The sequence below is a fragment of the Accipiter gentilis genome, chromosome Z (genome assembly GCF_929443795.1).
Source record: "Accipiter gentilis chromosome Z, bAccGen1.1, whole genome shotgun sequence".
NCBI lineage: Eukaryota > Metazoa > Chordata > Aves > Accipitriformes > Accipitridae > Astur > Astur gentilis.
This window is the reverse complement of record NC_064919.1, coordinates 40,061,888-40,077,878: the sequence shown is the minus strand read 5'-3', so window position 1 is coordinate 40,077,878 and position 15,991 is coordinate 40,061,888. Positions and strand designations below refer to the sequence as shown.

Genomic DNA, 15,991 nt, shown 5'->3' with positions numbered 1-15,991 from the left:
AAGAAATTGAAGTCTCCTTGCTTATATGTGCCCTGCATTTTGCTGTTGGCAGGCTAAAACTGTTGAATACTTAACTGAAAATGATTTATGACTTGTCAAATATCAGTTAAAGTTTTCTGACAAATGTGGTTCATTACTGAAGATTCAGTACTTCACTGCAGTGAGTGTTTGTGAAGTAAGTGCTGCCAATATGTTAGAAAGCATATTCACCTTTAGACTTTCATTAAGGTAGTAGCCAATGAACTGAATTTCTGCTATAAGCTTTTTATTAATTTGGATGGCCTAATGAATTTAATTGTAAATGAGAGGTAATTGGGTGAAAGGTGGAAAGGAACCACTGGTTCTAAAACTTTGTGGAGAAACATCTGTCCTCTAATAAAATGATGGAAAGGACAGTGTAGGAGCTGGTCAAAATACATTGGTGTAAGATTTGGGATTAAAAGTGGTTTCCTTTTATTCCATTTTGGACTGGTGGGGTGATAGTGTGGTTGGGAAATGTTTCTAAAGAAGGGATTTAAGAATTCTGTGGTACTTGGGGACTGTGGTTTTGTGAGTCTGCCCATGGTTCTGTTTATGCTGGAAGCTAGTATGTTCAAATTTGGGAGGGCTTGTTTGCAATTGGTTTTGACTGCCTGAGATCAGCCATTGAGACTTGTATCTCATATTCTGGATGTATGCTTTAAGCTCTTTGGAGTGAACTTCTCATAAAACTTCAATCAAAATTGCTTAATTGTCTTCATTATGATGTAATTAGGAAAAATAGTTTTATTTTTTCAGCAGAAAGGAACTGTAGCCTTCTTGATCCAATACTTTAACCTTTAGATCAGAGAGGTGAAAATGAAGTGTATGAAGAGTATCTCTATCTTTGATAAGGACATAGCATTTTTTTACTAAAAAAAGTAGTGAACTACTAGTGAATTGCTAATGAAGAACTTCAACTCTGAACAAATAGGCACTGGGCAATTTCTGTTCATGCACGCTTAGCAAAGACCCCCTGGGGTTTGGCAGCAGAGCTACTTAAGTCCCAGTGTTACGTTTTCTTTGTATCCAGCATTGTGTGGGCCGGATAGGATGGCAACGGTAGTTGGGTAGCATGTTGTTTGTTGTGCTGCTGAAGGTGACCAGTGAGACTTTTTCTGTTTGTATTCTGTGTTCTGCTTTATGCTTTTTTTAAAATGGTTTTATTATTGACTGAAATGCAGAGTTTTTCAGAGGTGTTGGCTAAAAGTTTTATTTGTGACAAGTAGCCCTCAGTGAGAAACCAGAAACCACGGAGAAGCGTGTGCTGCAGCTAGTTTTGCAAACAGGCTAGGACTGAAAAAAATGCTGCAGTGATCCCAAGAGAGCATTGGTATGAGGAACTATGTAAAAAAAGCTGAGCAGCTGATTGAACTGGTCATTGTCAGATGACTGGAGGAATTTTTCTATAAAGCAATGGTAAAATTACTTGTGTAAACACAAGGAAGACTGGAGGTTGAAGTCAGGGAGAAGGATAGTGCAGAAAGAGTATAAGGCAGTGCTTGGGAAGTAAGGTCTTCAAAGTTTAGAAAGAAGTGAAAGACTTCTTGGTTTGCTTTAATTCGTTTTTCTGGAATGGCAGATAGCTTTAGAAACTATGGTAGATTGACAAGTGGTTTTGACAGGTAAAGACACCTAGCCAATCTGGAAGGGTAACTGATGTGTAATGAATGTGGGTAGAGCCAGGCAAGCTAGGTGCTGACAGTGGCACAGACTTCTTAACCTGATACCCTCAACAGAAGTGCTTGAATGTATGTATGCAGTATAAACAGTCAGTTCTGTTGTGTGCTAGTTAAGGCTTATCTCACCTCTCAAATAGATATTTTCCATGTGCTTAAAGTGTTGTGAAATGTGAGAAGAGCAGAGCTCTAAAGAACATGGAAAGAATTAATTGTTTTTTTATAAAGACAGCCGTATGCAATTAAAGCGAAGCAAATGTGATGGGTGCACGACTTGGCCTTTAGTATTTGTTTAACTCCTATTAGATAGCAATGCATTGGGGTAAGTTCCAAGGATCCAACTAGGGAAAAAAGTTCATAATGATTTACATGCTTTATAATACAAGAAAAAAATTCCAGAGTTCTGTGGAGTCTTAAAAAAAATAATTAAAAACTTATCAAGCAGTGTCTGTATGCAAAAAAAGTTGAATTTAACATTGATATTCCAGGGTTTGATTTCAGAATTCTACCTTTTTAGATAAGGTTCAAATGTTTTCAGGATGCACTGCATTGTACGCTGCTTCTTTGCTTTGTGTGCAGTTTACACATTCTTTGAGCAGATTTTTTTTTATTGCTCTGAAATAAGACATCAAACTAAAATCTAAACATTAGTTACATTGTTATCTTGGAGTTTAAACAGCTTGGGCTACAACAGTTCATATTGCAGTTCTGTAATTTGATAGTAGGCTGTGTTTTACAGTGTTCTTAGCACAGAATTTGCTGAAATAAGATCAAGGGAAAACTGTCTCATAGTTTTAACATGTTGTGAAGCAAGCTTCTCTATCAGATTTCATTGATTAAAAATCTATGTATTGGGGTTCTTGTTCCTGTTCTTTCATTTAACAGCCCTTACTCAAAAGAATCTGAAGTCATAGTTCTAGGCAATTTTGAATGTATGAAGTGATTCTGATATAACCCAAGTGATGAAGTTTCATTATAAAACTTTTACTTAATAGTATCCATGTCAAATTTGTCACTCTTAATTATTTGGCAATTACGTTTTGCTGCTGCATGAAGTGTTGATGACACTGAGGCATAATGTCAAGCCCCTGAGAGCCTTTATGGATCTTTGTGTTAAGTGGCAGAGAAATCCAGTTCAATTTCATAACTTCTGGGTGGCAGTGTGTGTAGGGTAACTGTTAATTCTGTGTAGTACTTAACTTTCTTATTAATGTCTAGTCCTGGTGCTCTCTAAAAGTAGTCCTCTAACCCTTTGTGAAGCCAACAAGAAAATAGATGTGGCTCGCTTAAAAGTGCCTTAATTGTTAAGAAGTTAAACTTCTGATCAATTCTATCCTTCATCCTTATCTGATGATCTTAATTTCATGCTAGAAAAGAAATCTCTCTATGGGAAGACTTTTTATGAATTGATCTCATAGCTCTGTAGACTTCTAGAGTAGGGTTTCATTACCATAACTGCACATTAAAGCTTCCCACGCAGTGATTTCTTGAACTACTTGGACAAATATTGGAGAGTTAATTATGGAACTTCTTACAAGTTATGTTGAGATTCCTACCTAACTTTTATATGCAGGAAACTGGAGAAGATACTTCTAGGTCTGTGATGGATCAGGCTTCAACTTCTACCTTTTTTTTTTTCTTTTTTTTTTCTTTTTCTAAGAATCTTTGGACAGTTTGTTGTAAGAGCTTTTATCCTGCCCCACTGAAGAACATAAAGACAGACTAGACTGGTACAACCTGGGGCTTTGTAACCCTGAAGGTAAATACCAGTTCTCTTATGAGGTGCTTATACATATTTAAAATATTAAGTCATGTGTTCCAATGCACTGAAAATACTATCACCCACATGAAAGGTTCTGCAAAGGAAGAAAGCCAGATATTCTCTCTAAGGGGTACCCGAGTGGCGGATGAAAACAATAGTATTGTGCAAACAGATAAAGATTATATGAAGATTGTTGGGAAAGAACTGAGAGGGAGATATTAATATGAAGGGCATACAGGCTGCACTACAGTATATGTGCCTAATTTTTGGCTGCTATTATGGTCAAAAGTTACTGCTAACTATCTGTAATAGCTGTAATCTAGATTGGAAAAAAATAAGGTAAATTGAAATGTATCTAAGGTACTCCTGTGCTTTCACTGTACAGATGGTCAGATGGCAATCAGGCTCTGCCAGGCTCACAGCTGACCTGCTAGTTAAAGTCATCTCCAGCCAGTTTATCTTGGACAGGTTACTCTTTACTCTGTGCTTCCACTTGTGGCCCACTGAGTAAAATGCTTGATATGTCTAAATGCAATGCATTTCCTGGAGAATCCTTTAGAACTGTGTTTAGGGTATGCCACTTACAGAGACTGTTGCTTTTTGAGGCCAGAATCCCACATTCATGTTGGATATAGAGTTTGTACTATATGCTGGGGGCTAGCATAAAATATCAAGCCAGTCAGATGAGAATGATATGACATCACTGTAATTTTTAGTTGACCAGAAAGTCAGAAATAATCCTTTGCAGTAGGATTTAGATGCACTTCAGAAGTGCCACAGTGGTATATTTCTAAAAAGTAGGAGTTTGATTCTAGATACCTAAACTTTCAAAAAAGTAGTTCTTGTTATCAGGAGAGACTTCGCCTTCTTCAAGGCTTAATACAGCTAAACTTCAATGATCAGTTTCACTGATGTGGCACTAGTCAGATCCATTGACTAGTCTTGGGTTGGAAAAGGTTTGGGAAATCTCACATTTTACAGTTGGCTTTTCACCTATGGATTTTATTTATTTTAAGAATGCAATGCATACTTCTGTGAATGTTTTAAGGCGAACACCCTACCCTTCATTGTAGGGTGCTTAGAATTAATACCTGAACTTGATCTCTCTCCCAGTAATCCAGGGCTTTTCAAGCCAGCAAAATACGTCCAAACAGGATATAGTGTGTTCTTCCTGTAATTTAGAGCAGTGTCCAGGATGGTGGTGTCGAATGTGATTTCGCTGGGTTTGGGGTTTTTGTTTGGTGTTTTTCTGTAGAAAGTGAAAAATCTTGCTTGGTTTTTTTTGTGTTCCAGGCTATTGATGGATGGGTGCTCTAATGCAGACAAGAGCACACTTAACTTCTGTAGCTTGCATCTCTACAGTAACTATGTAAGCATAAGGGTAGTGCAGACAAGGCTAAAAATTATATATAAGCTTTGGGAGGAAATAATGTCTTTTAGCATTTAACCTGTAACAATTTTTTTAAAAATCAGAATAGGGGCATTCTGACATGGGGGCTGAGAACCCTGCACTCTCCTGCTCTCTTTACTGGTGCTTTTATTATAATTTAGAACTGTAGTGTGAGACCTCTGAAAATTAGTCTTGCAAGATGATACTCTGATGTTGGGAAGGTCATCATTAAGTCCCTGAAATTAAAAAAGATAAGCAAGTGTGTTTAAAATACTGTTTTATAGTACTGGCTCTGATGAAGTTCTTGCTGCTGCCTTTACAAAGTGGCTGAATTATACACTGTCAAAGTTTATTTCAAATTACATCTGTTGCAAACATAAGAGTTCTTAAATGCTAAATTGGATTAAGTGAGACAGACTGCTTTAATGATGTGTGTAATGAGGAAAGTGCAGTGGAAATAAGGAATAAACTATGCTGTTGTCTCAGTAACAGCTACATTTTGCTAATTCAAGAGGAAAACCAAGCATAGATAGGAAACACTGGAAATTATACTTTCAGGATTTCTCTCTGTTCTCTCCTTTTTTCTTTTTTTAATGTGTAAGAATTTTGAAGGCAGTCTTTAAGAGTTAACATTTGCATGTATTTGTACTAATGCTTCAAGTTGAATTTAAAAAAAATAATCCACGTTTCACCTGAAATACCGTTAGTAACTTTAGTAGAGGTATGGTAAGGACATGTGCTGATGAAAGATGGTTTAGACAAAACTTGTTCAAACTGTTGCCTGAGCTAGAAGACTTCTGAAATTCTGAACCATTGGGATAATTCTTCAAAATAATAATATTGTTGATATTTGCGCTCCTACTATAGCAAGTGTTTCCAATTTTTTTAAGATTCCTAAATTATGACAACTTCCCTGGTTTTGTACTATAATACGAAGTTCTTGTCTTCAGAACTTATCAGCAAACCCTTTTCTGCTCTATATTATGGTAAATAGTCTGTCTATTTATTAAGGCCATAATGTTTTGATAAGTTTTATAAATACAAAATGCAGTGTGCTGTCTTTTGCATTCTATATGGTTAACACAAAGTTAGAATATAGGAGTTTGCTGAAAGGTTAAACATTTTTATTCAGTTCCAGAATCATCATAAGGTATGATAGCCTTATCCCTAGAGTTCAAGTGTATGCATGTGCTGCTCCCTCTTTAGCAGAAACTGTACAGTATTTGCAGTCCCATTCTCAACAAAAGTCACTTGAATAGACACCCTATCAACAAGAGATAGTTTGCACAAATTTCAGATTCTTTCAATCTTCTGCTGAATAATCTGCAGTTGCATCACTATAGCATTGTAGCATGAAGGTAACTTAAAGTTTTATTTATGTCTTTATCATAGAATCATAGGGTGGTTTGTATTGGAAGGGACCTTTAAAGATCATCTAGTCCAACCCCCCTGCCATGGGTGGCGACTTCTTTCACTAGATCAGGTTGCTCAAAGCCCTGTCCAACCAAATACATGTGCATTTGTATGTGTGTATGTTTATTATATATGCACATATGGTTGCATGCCAGTGCTGCTTGTTTCTGTACAATTGTAAACAAATAATACATCTATGGTTAGAGGTAAAACTGCAGAGGCTATTGTAGGAGAGGGATAGTAGTACTTGATTTGGGATCTTTCAGCTCATAAATCCATAGATAAAATGTATCACTCTTCATGCTTGTCAGCTGCAAATCACTTCTATGTTCAGAGTTTTCATGCTGTAATCTTTCTTGTCAGACATCAGATGTTATACACAAAATCCTAGTGATAGGATAAAAAGATTCTTAATAACCAGTATGCTTGTTGAGCTGTAGGATGCTTCAAAATAAATTTGGAATTTGAGTGGCTGAATTCTTATATCACAGGAAAGTGCTCGGGGTTTTTTTATCAGGAAAGGGGAAAAAAGGTAACGCAGACTAAAACCGGGCATATATTTTTATTCCCCCTGTCATTTAGGAGATGTTTTAACATTAAGATTGCCTTTGGGGAGAGGGGGCACAGAAGACTTGCACAGGATCATCCTTTCCACCCATATGGTAAGAGTTAGGGAGTCTAAATAACATATATATTTCATCCATGGTTTCAGCACTAACAACTGAAACATGTACCAGCAGTTCTGAGCTGAGTTATGGAAATCAAAATACCACTTAACAAGGAATCTCTTAAGCTGACGCATTTCATTTCAGAATGACTCCTTCCACAGAAAATTAGCATGATCTGTTGCAACATGCTGGTCGTCCACTGAAAAACTACCAGTGCAAATGCAAACTTATAACAGGGCAGTTGCATGCAAGAGAAATGTTTTAGATACCAAAGTGAAAATGCTTGAGCCCACCAGGTGGTGCCAGAAGAGCTGCTTATGGGTGGCTCTGAAAGCAGGAACAGACCTCCTAACTAACATCAGAGGGTGTGTAATCTGCATTTGCAGCTCTGTCTGAGAGATAGAAGCAACACATGCTATTACCTTCCCTCTCTTTCCAAACTTTTACCCCTAAAGCAATGACTTTGTGGGTTTGGTTCCATTAGCATTGATTATCATGACTATTTTTGTGCTACTAACATCCTTCTTCCATGGATAGCGGGGTCATGAAGCTTTCACTAGAATGCAGCAGACAACATTGTGCTGTGTGTTGCAGTGAAACGCATGTAATCTGGTGGAAAACCAAGCATGAATGTTAACAAAGTTAAGCTACAGAATTGTTTTAGGTGGTTATGTTACCTGATCAGAAAGTAACTCCCAAAACACACTATGTTTAGAGAGGAGACACAGCTTTTATCCTGTGTAGGGTGCCAGGTGGAAGATTTCCACAAATTGAGCACATGTAACCGAGGTTTTCAGTCCATACTTATACACTACAGGTAAAACACCACACCTGTCTAATACATGTGTTCTGCCTAACTAGCAAGCATGATGTGTTGTTCCCTTCAGCAATCATCCCAAAGTCTTCTACACCTGCGCAGGGGTCTCTGGTGGTCTTTGGTGGCCCTTTGGGGAAGAATACTCTTTTGTCATTTTAACGTCGTGCCTATCTGAGGACACCAGGGTCTTCATTTCTCTTGCCAACCCCTCCTTTCTGAAACCCGAAAGAGCATGTATGTCTGTTATTGGCAAGTCTGTGACTCTTCAAGCATCCTCTATTGTAAGCAGAATCTTAAACTAGATAAGAGTTACCTTGAGTACACATAATCTAGACAGTCCTTGAATAGCAAACATGCCGCACTTCTCCTGTTTGGGTTTTTTTTTTCTTCAAACTTATCAACACCGCCTTAGCAGTTAATCAGTCCTTTGAAGGCTTGAGGCAGCAGTTACACTTATTTTCATGGTGTTAAAAGCACATATAAAAACATTTTGAAGTTTCTAAAGAACTAAGTTTATAGAGGGCATTAAGCTGGTTCACAGTGAAAGCTGCAGTCTGTGTGTGCTGGGCTTTCTTCCTTTTGCCTTTATACTGCAAAAATAATTTTTTAACACAGCTTTATTTTTTCTGTCTTAATATTGTGTCTTCCTCCATGCTCTAATAGTATGATTGTACTATTCGTATTTAAACTGGTATGATTGACAATTTCTAGGGCTTGCATTTTTAGTCTAACATTTATCCTTCTGTGAAACACTCCATGATATTTAGAATGCTATCAGACAAAGTAGTTGTCTAACTTCTGCATTGTGTTTTGTGTAAGTGAGCTGTGATCTAGGAAGGTTTGTAAAAACAAACAGCAAAACACCTGGGCTGGTGAGTAGCTGCAGCTGATGACAACTGAAAAGAATGCCTGTCTTTAAGTGAAACCTGCAGCTGTGGTGCTAGTCACCTGTGCTGTCAGGTGTTGGGGAAATCGGTGCGAACTGGTAAGCAGTGGCACTTCTGAAAGTTACTGGCAGTCTGTAAAGACTTGTATAACTTGTTTTAGATGTGTCACACTTTGGATCCAAAAAAGCTGCTTGTGTTGTTTTTGCTGTATCTGCTGCTACCAACAGAATTACCCTAAAAAGTTGATATGACTTTTATAAGTCATATACATCCAAACATGGAGCTTCTCCTCTTCCTTAGCAGTATAGCTTATTGCTACCGCGTACATCAGAAGCATGTTTTGGTTTATGTTTTCTAATTTTATGTGGAACATGGCATTCTTTGAGACATAATAAAATTTGTTACAAAAGTTTTTGCATTTTGTGAGTTAATTTTTTTCTTGATGATTTTCCATATTAAGAGTTTAAGATACTTGCCTGATGGCATTAAATGTGTTGTTTTGTTCTTTGTCATATTTAATAATTCTACATTTTATGGGGTTTGGTTTATTTTTAATCAAGTGTGTGAGTTACATATAGTTTAAAAGTCAAAATGTTCTCAAAGTACATCAGTTTCAGAAAATCAGGGTTTATGCCTCAAGATCTTAAGAACTATCAGTGTGCAAATGAAATGTAAATTGAATTCAGAATGCTAGTTTTAGGAAAACTCAAGTTTCATTTGCTTTTAGCAAAAATCTTTGGTGGGGTTCTGAATTAGTAACAGTCACTGGCTTAGTTTCTAGAAAATCAGTTTGAACTGCTGAATCAAGTTTTGACTTCAGTAGCCTTGTGTCCTTAAGTTCAGAGAGCACAGTGAAAAACTTCATGAAGTGCTAGTGAATGAATTGTGGCTTTAAAAGTATTAGGAAATAATTTTCCTTTTTAGAGGTATGACTTCAGATTTGTGGCATAGTAATGACTGGGGACATACCATAAAAAGTTAACTGGTAGAAGACCACAACTTTTGTTGTGTTTGTTATCTTTATAAACATAGTTACTTAACAACCAGTGAAATTAAAATATCTATATAGTACTTTATATTTTTGCCATGAATTGGAAATGATGGGTGGGGAATATATAATATATACAGGTGTTACGAAATATTTACAGCTTCTTGAATAACAGGTGAAAGGCTTATTGCAAAAGGATATGTTAGTTTCTAAAGCTGAAGGATTTTCACAGTTTGTGGTTTTGTGGTGGTAAGGTTGTTTGCTTTATGTTTTGGGGGGGGGGGTTGAGGGGCTGTTTTTTGGGCTTTGGTTTTGTGTTTTGGTTTTGTTTTTTTTTTTTTAAAGTAGAATAATATAATACTAGATTACAGTTGATTCTCAACCAATAGCTCTCCTGGAGGAAAAAATTGGATATCTCTCGTATGCATATGCTGTGACTGTGAGATTGAATATGGTAGTATATCACAGCAGTGCTTTGAATTCAGAGTTTGTTTTCATAGTCAGTGTGCTTCTCTACTAATGTATTTTAATTCATAGTAAAATATTTTTTTAGTTTAGTAGAAAAGACAATCCTTATGTTGTGTTTTAGTAAGGTAGTTAAGCTAATTGCTTCCTATTATATCTTCAAGTGCTTTTTAAATGTTGACTATTGTTGCCCTGGTGTCAGTCAGTATTATTGTGTACACCAGTAGATTTCAGGAAGAGATGAAATGTGGAAAAACTAGTAAGTTCCTGTAAATGAATTTTTAACTTTAATTTCACTAATTCTTACAAATTTCTGACTCTGAATGTTTAAGTTAGCTCTTCCAAGCATAGTAGGGAACTTTCTAAAAACTGTAAACTACTGAATGTTTGTCTCCCTATTGCTCGTTTTTTTCCTAGGAGTATTCATCTGTGTTTCTCTAATGTTCCTAGAAGTTAATGGGTGCGATTCGTGGAAGAATTGACAAGTGTTCTTAGATGTAAATACATTTTTCTGCGAAGCATTTTTACCGTACCTCAAGGCATGTCCCTGTATGTTCCCTTATTCAGTAAGGCATGAGCATAAGGTATGCTTTTTTCCTTCAGCTGGGTCACTATTTAGGGCCATTCTTCTGTTTTTTAACCCCTGCATGACAATTGACAGCAGGTCCCAAAACTGAAGTAAAAGAGGGAAGACTGGTGGGGATTAAGAGATACAGAGAACATGATTGCAGCAGTGACATTTCATAAGGAAATGAGGCTAAAAGGATGATCTGACCTCACTGGTCTTAGCTGTATGTAAGCACTGAAGTAATGGATTAATCTGGGTAAAAATTTCCTGTCCAAAAATGTTAGTGTGAAATAAGTTAACCTGTAATTCTTCAGATTTTCAGGTGATCACAAGTGTATTGGGTTTGCACAGCAAGGTTTTGGCAGCAGCAGGGCAACAGTGGTGGCTTCTGTGAGAAGCTGGTAGAAGCTTCTCCATGTCTGATAAAGCCAATGCCAGCCAGCTCCAAGTCGGACCCACCGCTGGCCAAGGCCGAGCCAGTTGGGGATGGTGGTAGTGCCTCTGATAACGTATTTAATAACAGGGTAAAAAACCTACTCAACAAACTGCAGCCCAAAAGAGGAGTGAGAACATGTGAGAGATAATGGCCCTGCAGACACCAAGGTCGGTGAAGAAGGAGTGGGGGAGGAGGTGTTCAGGTGCCGGAGCAGAGGTTCACCCCCAGCCTGTGGGGAAGACAGTGGTGAGGCAGGCTTGTCCCCCCAGAGCCCGTGGACGTCCACGGTGGAGCAGGTGGATAAGCCTGAAGGAGGCTTGACCCTGTGGGAAGCCCGTACTGGAGCAGGCTCCTAACAGGACCTGAGGACCATGGAGACAAGAGCCCGTGCTAAAGCAGGTTTGCTGTCAGGTTTTAGGACCCCATGGGGGACCCACGCTGGAGCAGTCTGTGCCCAAAGGGCTGCCTGCTGTGGAAAGGACCCATGCTGGATCAGTTCTTTAAGAACAGTAGCCCGTTCGAAAGACTGATGTTGGAGAAGTTCATGGAGAACTGTCTCCTGTAGGGAGGGAGCCCATGGTGGAGCAGGGGAAAGAGTGAGGAGTCCTCCCCCTGAGGAGGAAAGAGCGGCAGAGAAGGTGTGGCGAACTGACTAACCCCCATCCCCTGTCCCCCTGTGCTGTGGTGGGGGTGGGGAGGAGGTAGAGAATTTGGGAGTGAAGCTGTGCCTGGGAAGAAGGGAGGCATGGGGGAAAGGTGTTTTAAGATTTGGTTTTATTTCCCATTACCCTACTCTGGTTTGGTAATAAATTAAGTTAGTTTTCCCCAAGTTGTATGTTCTGCCTGTGATGGTAATTGCTGAGTTATATCCCTGTCCTTATCTTGACCCATGAGCCTTTCGTTATGTTTTCTCTCCCCTGTCCATCTGAGGAGAGGTGGTGATAGAGCAGCTTTGGTGGGCACCTGGCATCCAGCCAGGGTCAACCCACCACAACAAGTTTCTGTAATTTAGTCCTGAAAAAGACTAAAAAGTTGTCCTCACTTATCTGCCTCATGGAGAAGAATGTGATGACTAAATGTTTTGGGAATCTGATGGGTTTAGGTGTAGAGAATTCACCAAAACTTCTGCAGATCTTCTATGAACCAATGACTTAAATTGGTGGCTTGAGCTGTCACTGCTGTGGAATCAGTGTTTTTGATACCCTTGCTGTTGGATTTTTTCAACAGACTTTTTTTTTTTTAAACTTTTATAAAGCAAAGTTATTCTGCCATGTGGGTGTGAGGGTGTTTTGTTTCTAATAAATGGAAATAGTTGATCTGTCCTTTACCTCTGGCAAAGGTAGTACAGTTTCTTCTAAGCTAGTAGTCATTGTTCCCTGTACTAAGCTCAGTGTTTTTTAAGCAGCTTTCCTTCTGTAAATAGATGACTTGCCTGTGAATATGAGGGAAAAGTAGCAGCCCTAGTATTTGTTTTGCTGTATTCTTGCCTGTATGCCCTCTGTTTGCTGAATGTTTTCAGAGTAGCAGCATATGAAGGAATTTCCTGTTGAGTAGGAAAACAAGCATTAAAGTGAAACAAAATATTTTTTTATTGTAACTAAGCCAGTTAATGCTTATCTTAACCAAATCTCAAATCAAACTACTTATACTTTACCTGTTCTGTTTTTCAGAGTACTGTAATTGAAAGGGCATCTTCTACATTTGAGGAAGGACAAATTCATGATTGAATGGTGGATTAATAAGTAGCTGTCTCATTCTAAGAGTAAGAAGATATCCTGAGAGTTGGGAAGAACTGGATTTTCACCCTAGTACAGCAGCTTTGCTGCTCACTTAAACACAGATGAATGAAGACCCCATTTGGAAAATCACCAGGTCAGAGGTCCAGAGCTGATGCAGGTGAGGTGCTTTTCTGGGAGGTTTTGATGGTTTTATTGGGCAAAAAGTTTGTTTACTTACAGATTTTTTTTTTTACATATGTTAATAGTTTTATGAAGGTGATATCATTCCTGTCTTAAAAGAACATTTACTTTTGTTACAGAAGCTGATGAATTGAAAAGGCATACATAAATTTAATTTGGCAGTAGAGATGTACATATAAGCAGTGTTTAATATAATCTATAATATCAAAGTTTTATTAAAACTGTAAGTTGCATAAAATTCTAAAAAGGAACAAGATCAATGTTGTAGGATTACATTGCCATATTAAGGGGAGAATTTCTCTTGATCTCGGAAGTGCTGGAACATACAGAAATTTATTCAGCATATATTTATAACTTAGTGTAAAACTCTATAGTTTTAAAGAGGCTGATCAGCTCGTAATTGTAAAAGAGAATCTCTTGAACTCACTAAAAAAATGCAAATATTGTTGCTACTGTGTGTGTTCTCTAAACTGAAATAGGTTAGAGGATTTTAAAGCAACTTTTTATTCAGAGAAATGCAAAATATGAGTAAGCATTCATATTCTTATGACTAGTTAGGCTTATTCAAAGTTTTGCAGCTTAAAAGACTAATGAATCTCAGTCACTCCTCAGCAATGTCAGTCTCATCAATCATCAGCAATGATGCAAAAAATGAATCAAGTGACCAATGAAGAGTTGTTCTGTAGGTTGATACTTGATCTTGTATAAATTACTCTAGACTGTGCTTCAGCTGTAAATTCTACCTCGACAAGAGTGGTACAGGGACTAGAAGTTATTGTTTGCAAATGAGGAATTCTACAGGCCAGCAGTTTGAGAATGAAAAGGGTACAGATGAATGTTGTTCATTCTTCTGTTAAATTATTTGCTCTTTAGTTTAACTTTTTTAGGTAATGTAAATTGTTTTGTATATTTAGTCATTTTTTTTTTCTGTCATGAAATTACTTTCAGGTTTTTCCCGGGGAGGGGGGGAGAGTGCCCTTCCTATTCTGTGCTGCAGCAAAAGTTATTAGTCAGTGACCTGTGTGGGGAAAGATTTTGTAGACATATGATGCAGCATATTTTCAATCACCATTGTGAATTGGTGCTTTTGTAAAAATCTCAAGAAACTAAGCAACTTTCATCTGTAATTGGGAAGGCTCAGTTAACTTCTAAAATACCCAAGCAATAGTCCATTCTGGTGCTTTCAAACACTCATCGAATTAATTGAGAACTGAAGCAACTCATACTGGAAAATTTCTCTGAAACCCTTTGGAAACTTTCAAAACTGTGTTTACCTGTGATTACCTTATATTAATGTTTATTTGCTGTCGCAAAACATCTACTGATTTCAAATGTAACTTCAGCAAATATTTTTAATTAATGTTTCAAAGGAGAGACTCAGTACAAAGGCTTAAACGATTGGTTCAGTGAGTTTTCACTCTGTCAACTGATGAGTTGTCCTTCCCCTTGACACTAGCAGAATACCTGTGGGAGTGGAATTGTATTTGTAAGAGAAAAGAAAGGAGAGCAGGCTTTGACCTGGTACCTAATTTCAGTCTTGTTGACTTCTAAGTATTAACTGGGCACAGTGCCTAAGTTCAAAGAATTCAGACACTAGGTTTTTAAGGGAACTGTTAGAAGAATTTTATCTAGTGACTTCAACTGTGACATACAATGACGAACAAAACTGCAGCACAGATTTCAAGTGTCATAACTCAAAAGTTTAGAGAGTGATTATGTGGCTAGCTTTTTTTTCCCTAAAAACCAAAAAAGTTAAGCTAGGATATTTTACTTAGATATGTTGAGAAGAAAATTTTGCTACCTATTTGGTTTTTTTGGCTCTTAAAAGATTCATAGACATATTTTGAAGAGTCACATTTTCTATTATTTGTTATAGTTTGTCCTATAGCTGTCACCGTGCCAGATTGTCATTAAAATTGACACACAGATTTCTTTGGATGCCATTTTTGCATTTTAAAATCCCTGTACAACAGTTATTATTTGTGTATACTTTTCTCTGTGAAGTTTTTAATCACAACTGAGAAGTCCTTAACTTGTATTAATTTGATTAATGTAGTATCACTGTTGCTTAAATACAACCTATAAATCATGCACATTTGGTCTGCTTCAACTGTTGGCATGGTTGTGGCCTAGGCTTGGGTGTTGCCGGCTTTCAGTCTTTGGCTGTTATATCCTTGAGGAAGACAGCTGCTGACCTCTTTGCTGTTGTTGCTTCTCCTCCTCATCATATATGGTGGGCTGAGGCTAGATAGCTTTTACTGCTTCTTTTTTTGGGGGGGGTTGTGGTACAGCATGTGGAATTATCTGCTGTTTATTTCTTGATTATGGATGTGCATTAGAAAAGAGTACAGCAGGCAGCTGCAATTAGGAGACTGCATAGCCCACTCTGCAATGAAGATTGGGCATGGGACTTCTAAAGGCAGCTAGAAAGAACATTTGTTTATCACAGTGGTAGTTTCACTGATAGTGGTCAAATTCTTCCTTTGAAAAGAATAGCAAATGCAGTAATTGAGTTCATCAGAGATTATAAAATTATGGCTGAAAGAGAGGCCTTGCAGTGTGATATAAATTAAGATTATAGCAAGTTAGTTGTTTGGGGTGGGGGTTATTTTGGTTTTTGTTTTTTTAAAAAGTGTCTCTAGGAGATAACTTTATCAAAAGCGCAACCAGGTACAGTGACAGAGTGGTTTAAGTGGCAACTCCCCTCTTCTTTTTAGAAGGGAGAATTTGGTTATGAACAGGGAAAGAGATAGTCTTCCTCAGTTTTAGGTTAGAAGTTTATTTGCTAGGGAAGAAAGACTTTTAGTCCGGCGGTTGTGGCAGTGTTCTGTGCATTAGGATTAACTACGTGTCAGTGATCCTTATGACTTTTTATATACTTAAAGCAGTCATGGTGATCTTTTGGGGTGGGTTTGTTTGGGGTTTTTTTCCTTACTTGGGAATGCTAAGGATTTAGCCTACTTAAGTGATTATTGAACTTC

At 37.7% G+C, this 15,991-nt stretch overlaps 1 protein-coding gene across 14 annotated transcripts in view; it reads left to right on the top strand.

Moving 5' to 3' along the window:
• Positions 1–15,991, top strand: part of SPIN1 (spindlin 1) — a 66,104-nt gene that overhangs the window by 22,875 nt on the left and 27,238 nt on the right. For 7 of the 14 annotated variants that reach the window (XM_049796198.1, XM_049796196.1, XM_049796189.1 and 4 more), the window contains one exon: positions 12,762–12,987. In XM_049796198.1, coding sequence (XP_049652155.1) covers positions 12,936–12,987 — 52 coding nt within the window. In that variant the 5' untranslated portion in view covers positions 12,762–12,935. Of the gene's footprint in view, positions 1–10,504; positions 10,672–10,692; positions 11,491–12,761; positions 12,988–15,991 lie in introns of those variants that run through there. The other 7 variants (XM_049796192.1, XM_049796193.1, XM_049796194.1 and 4 more) reach the window with 3 other exon arrangements.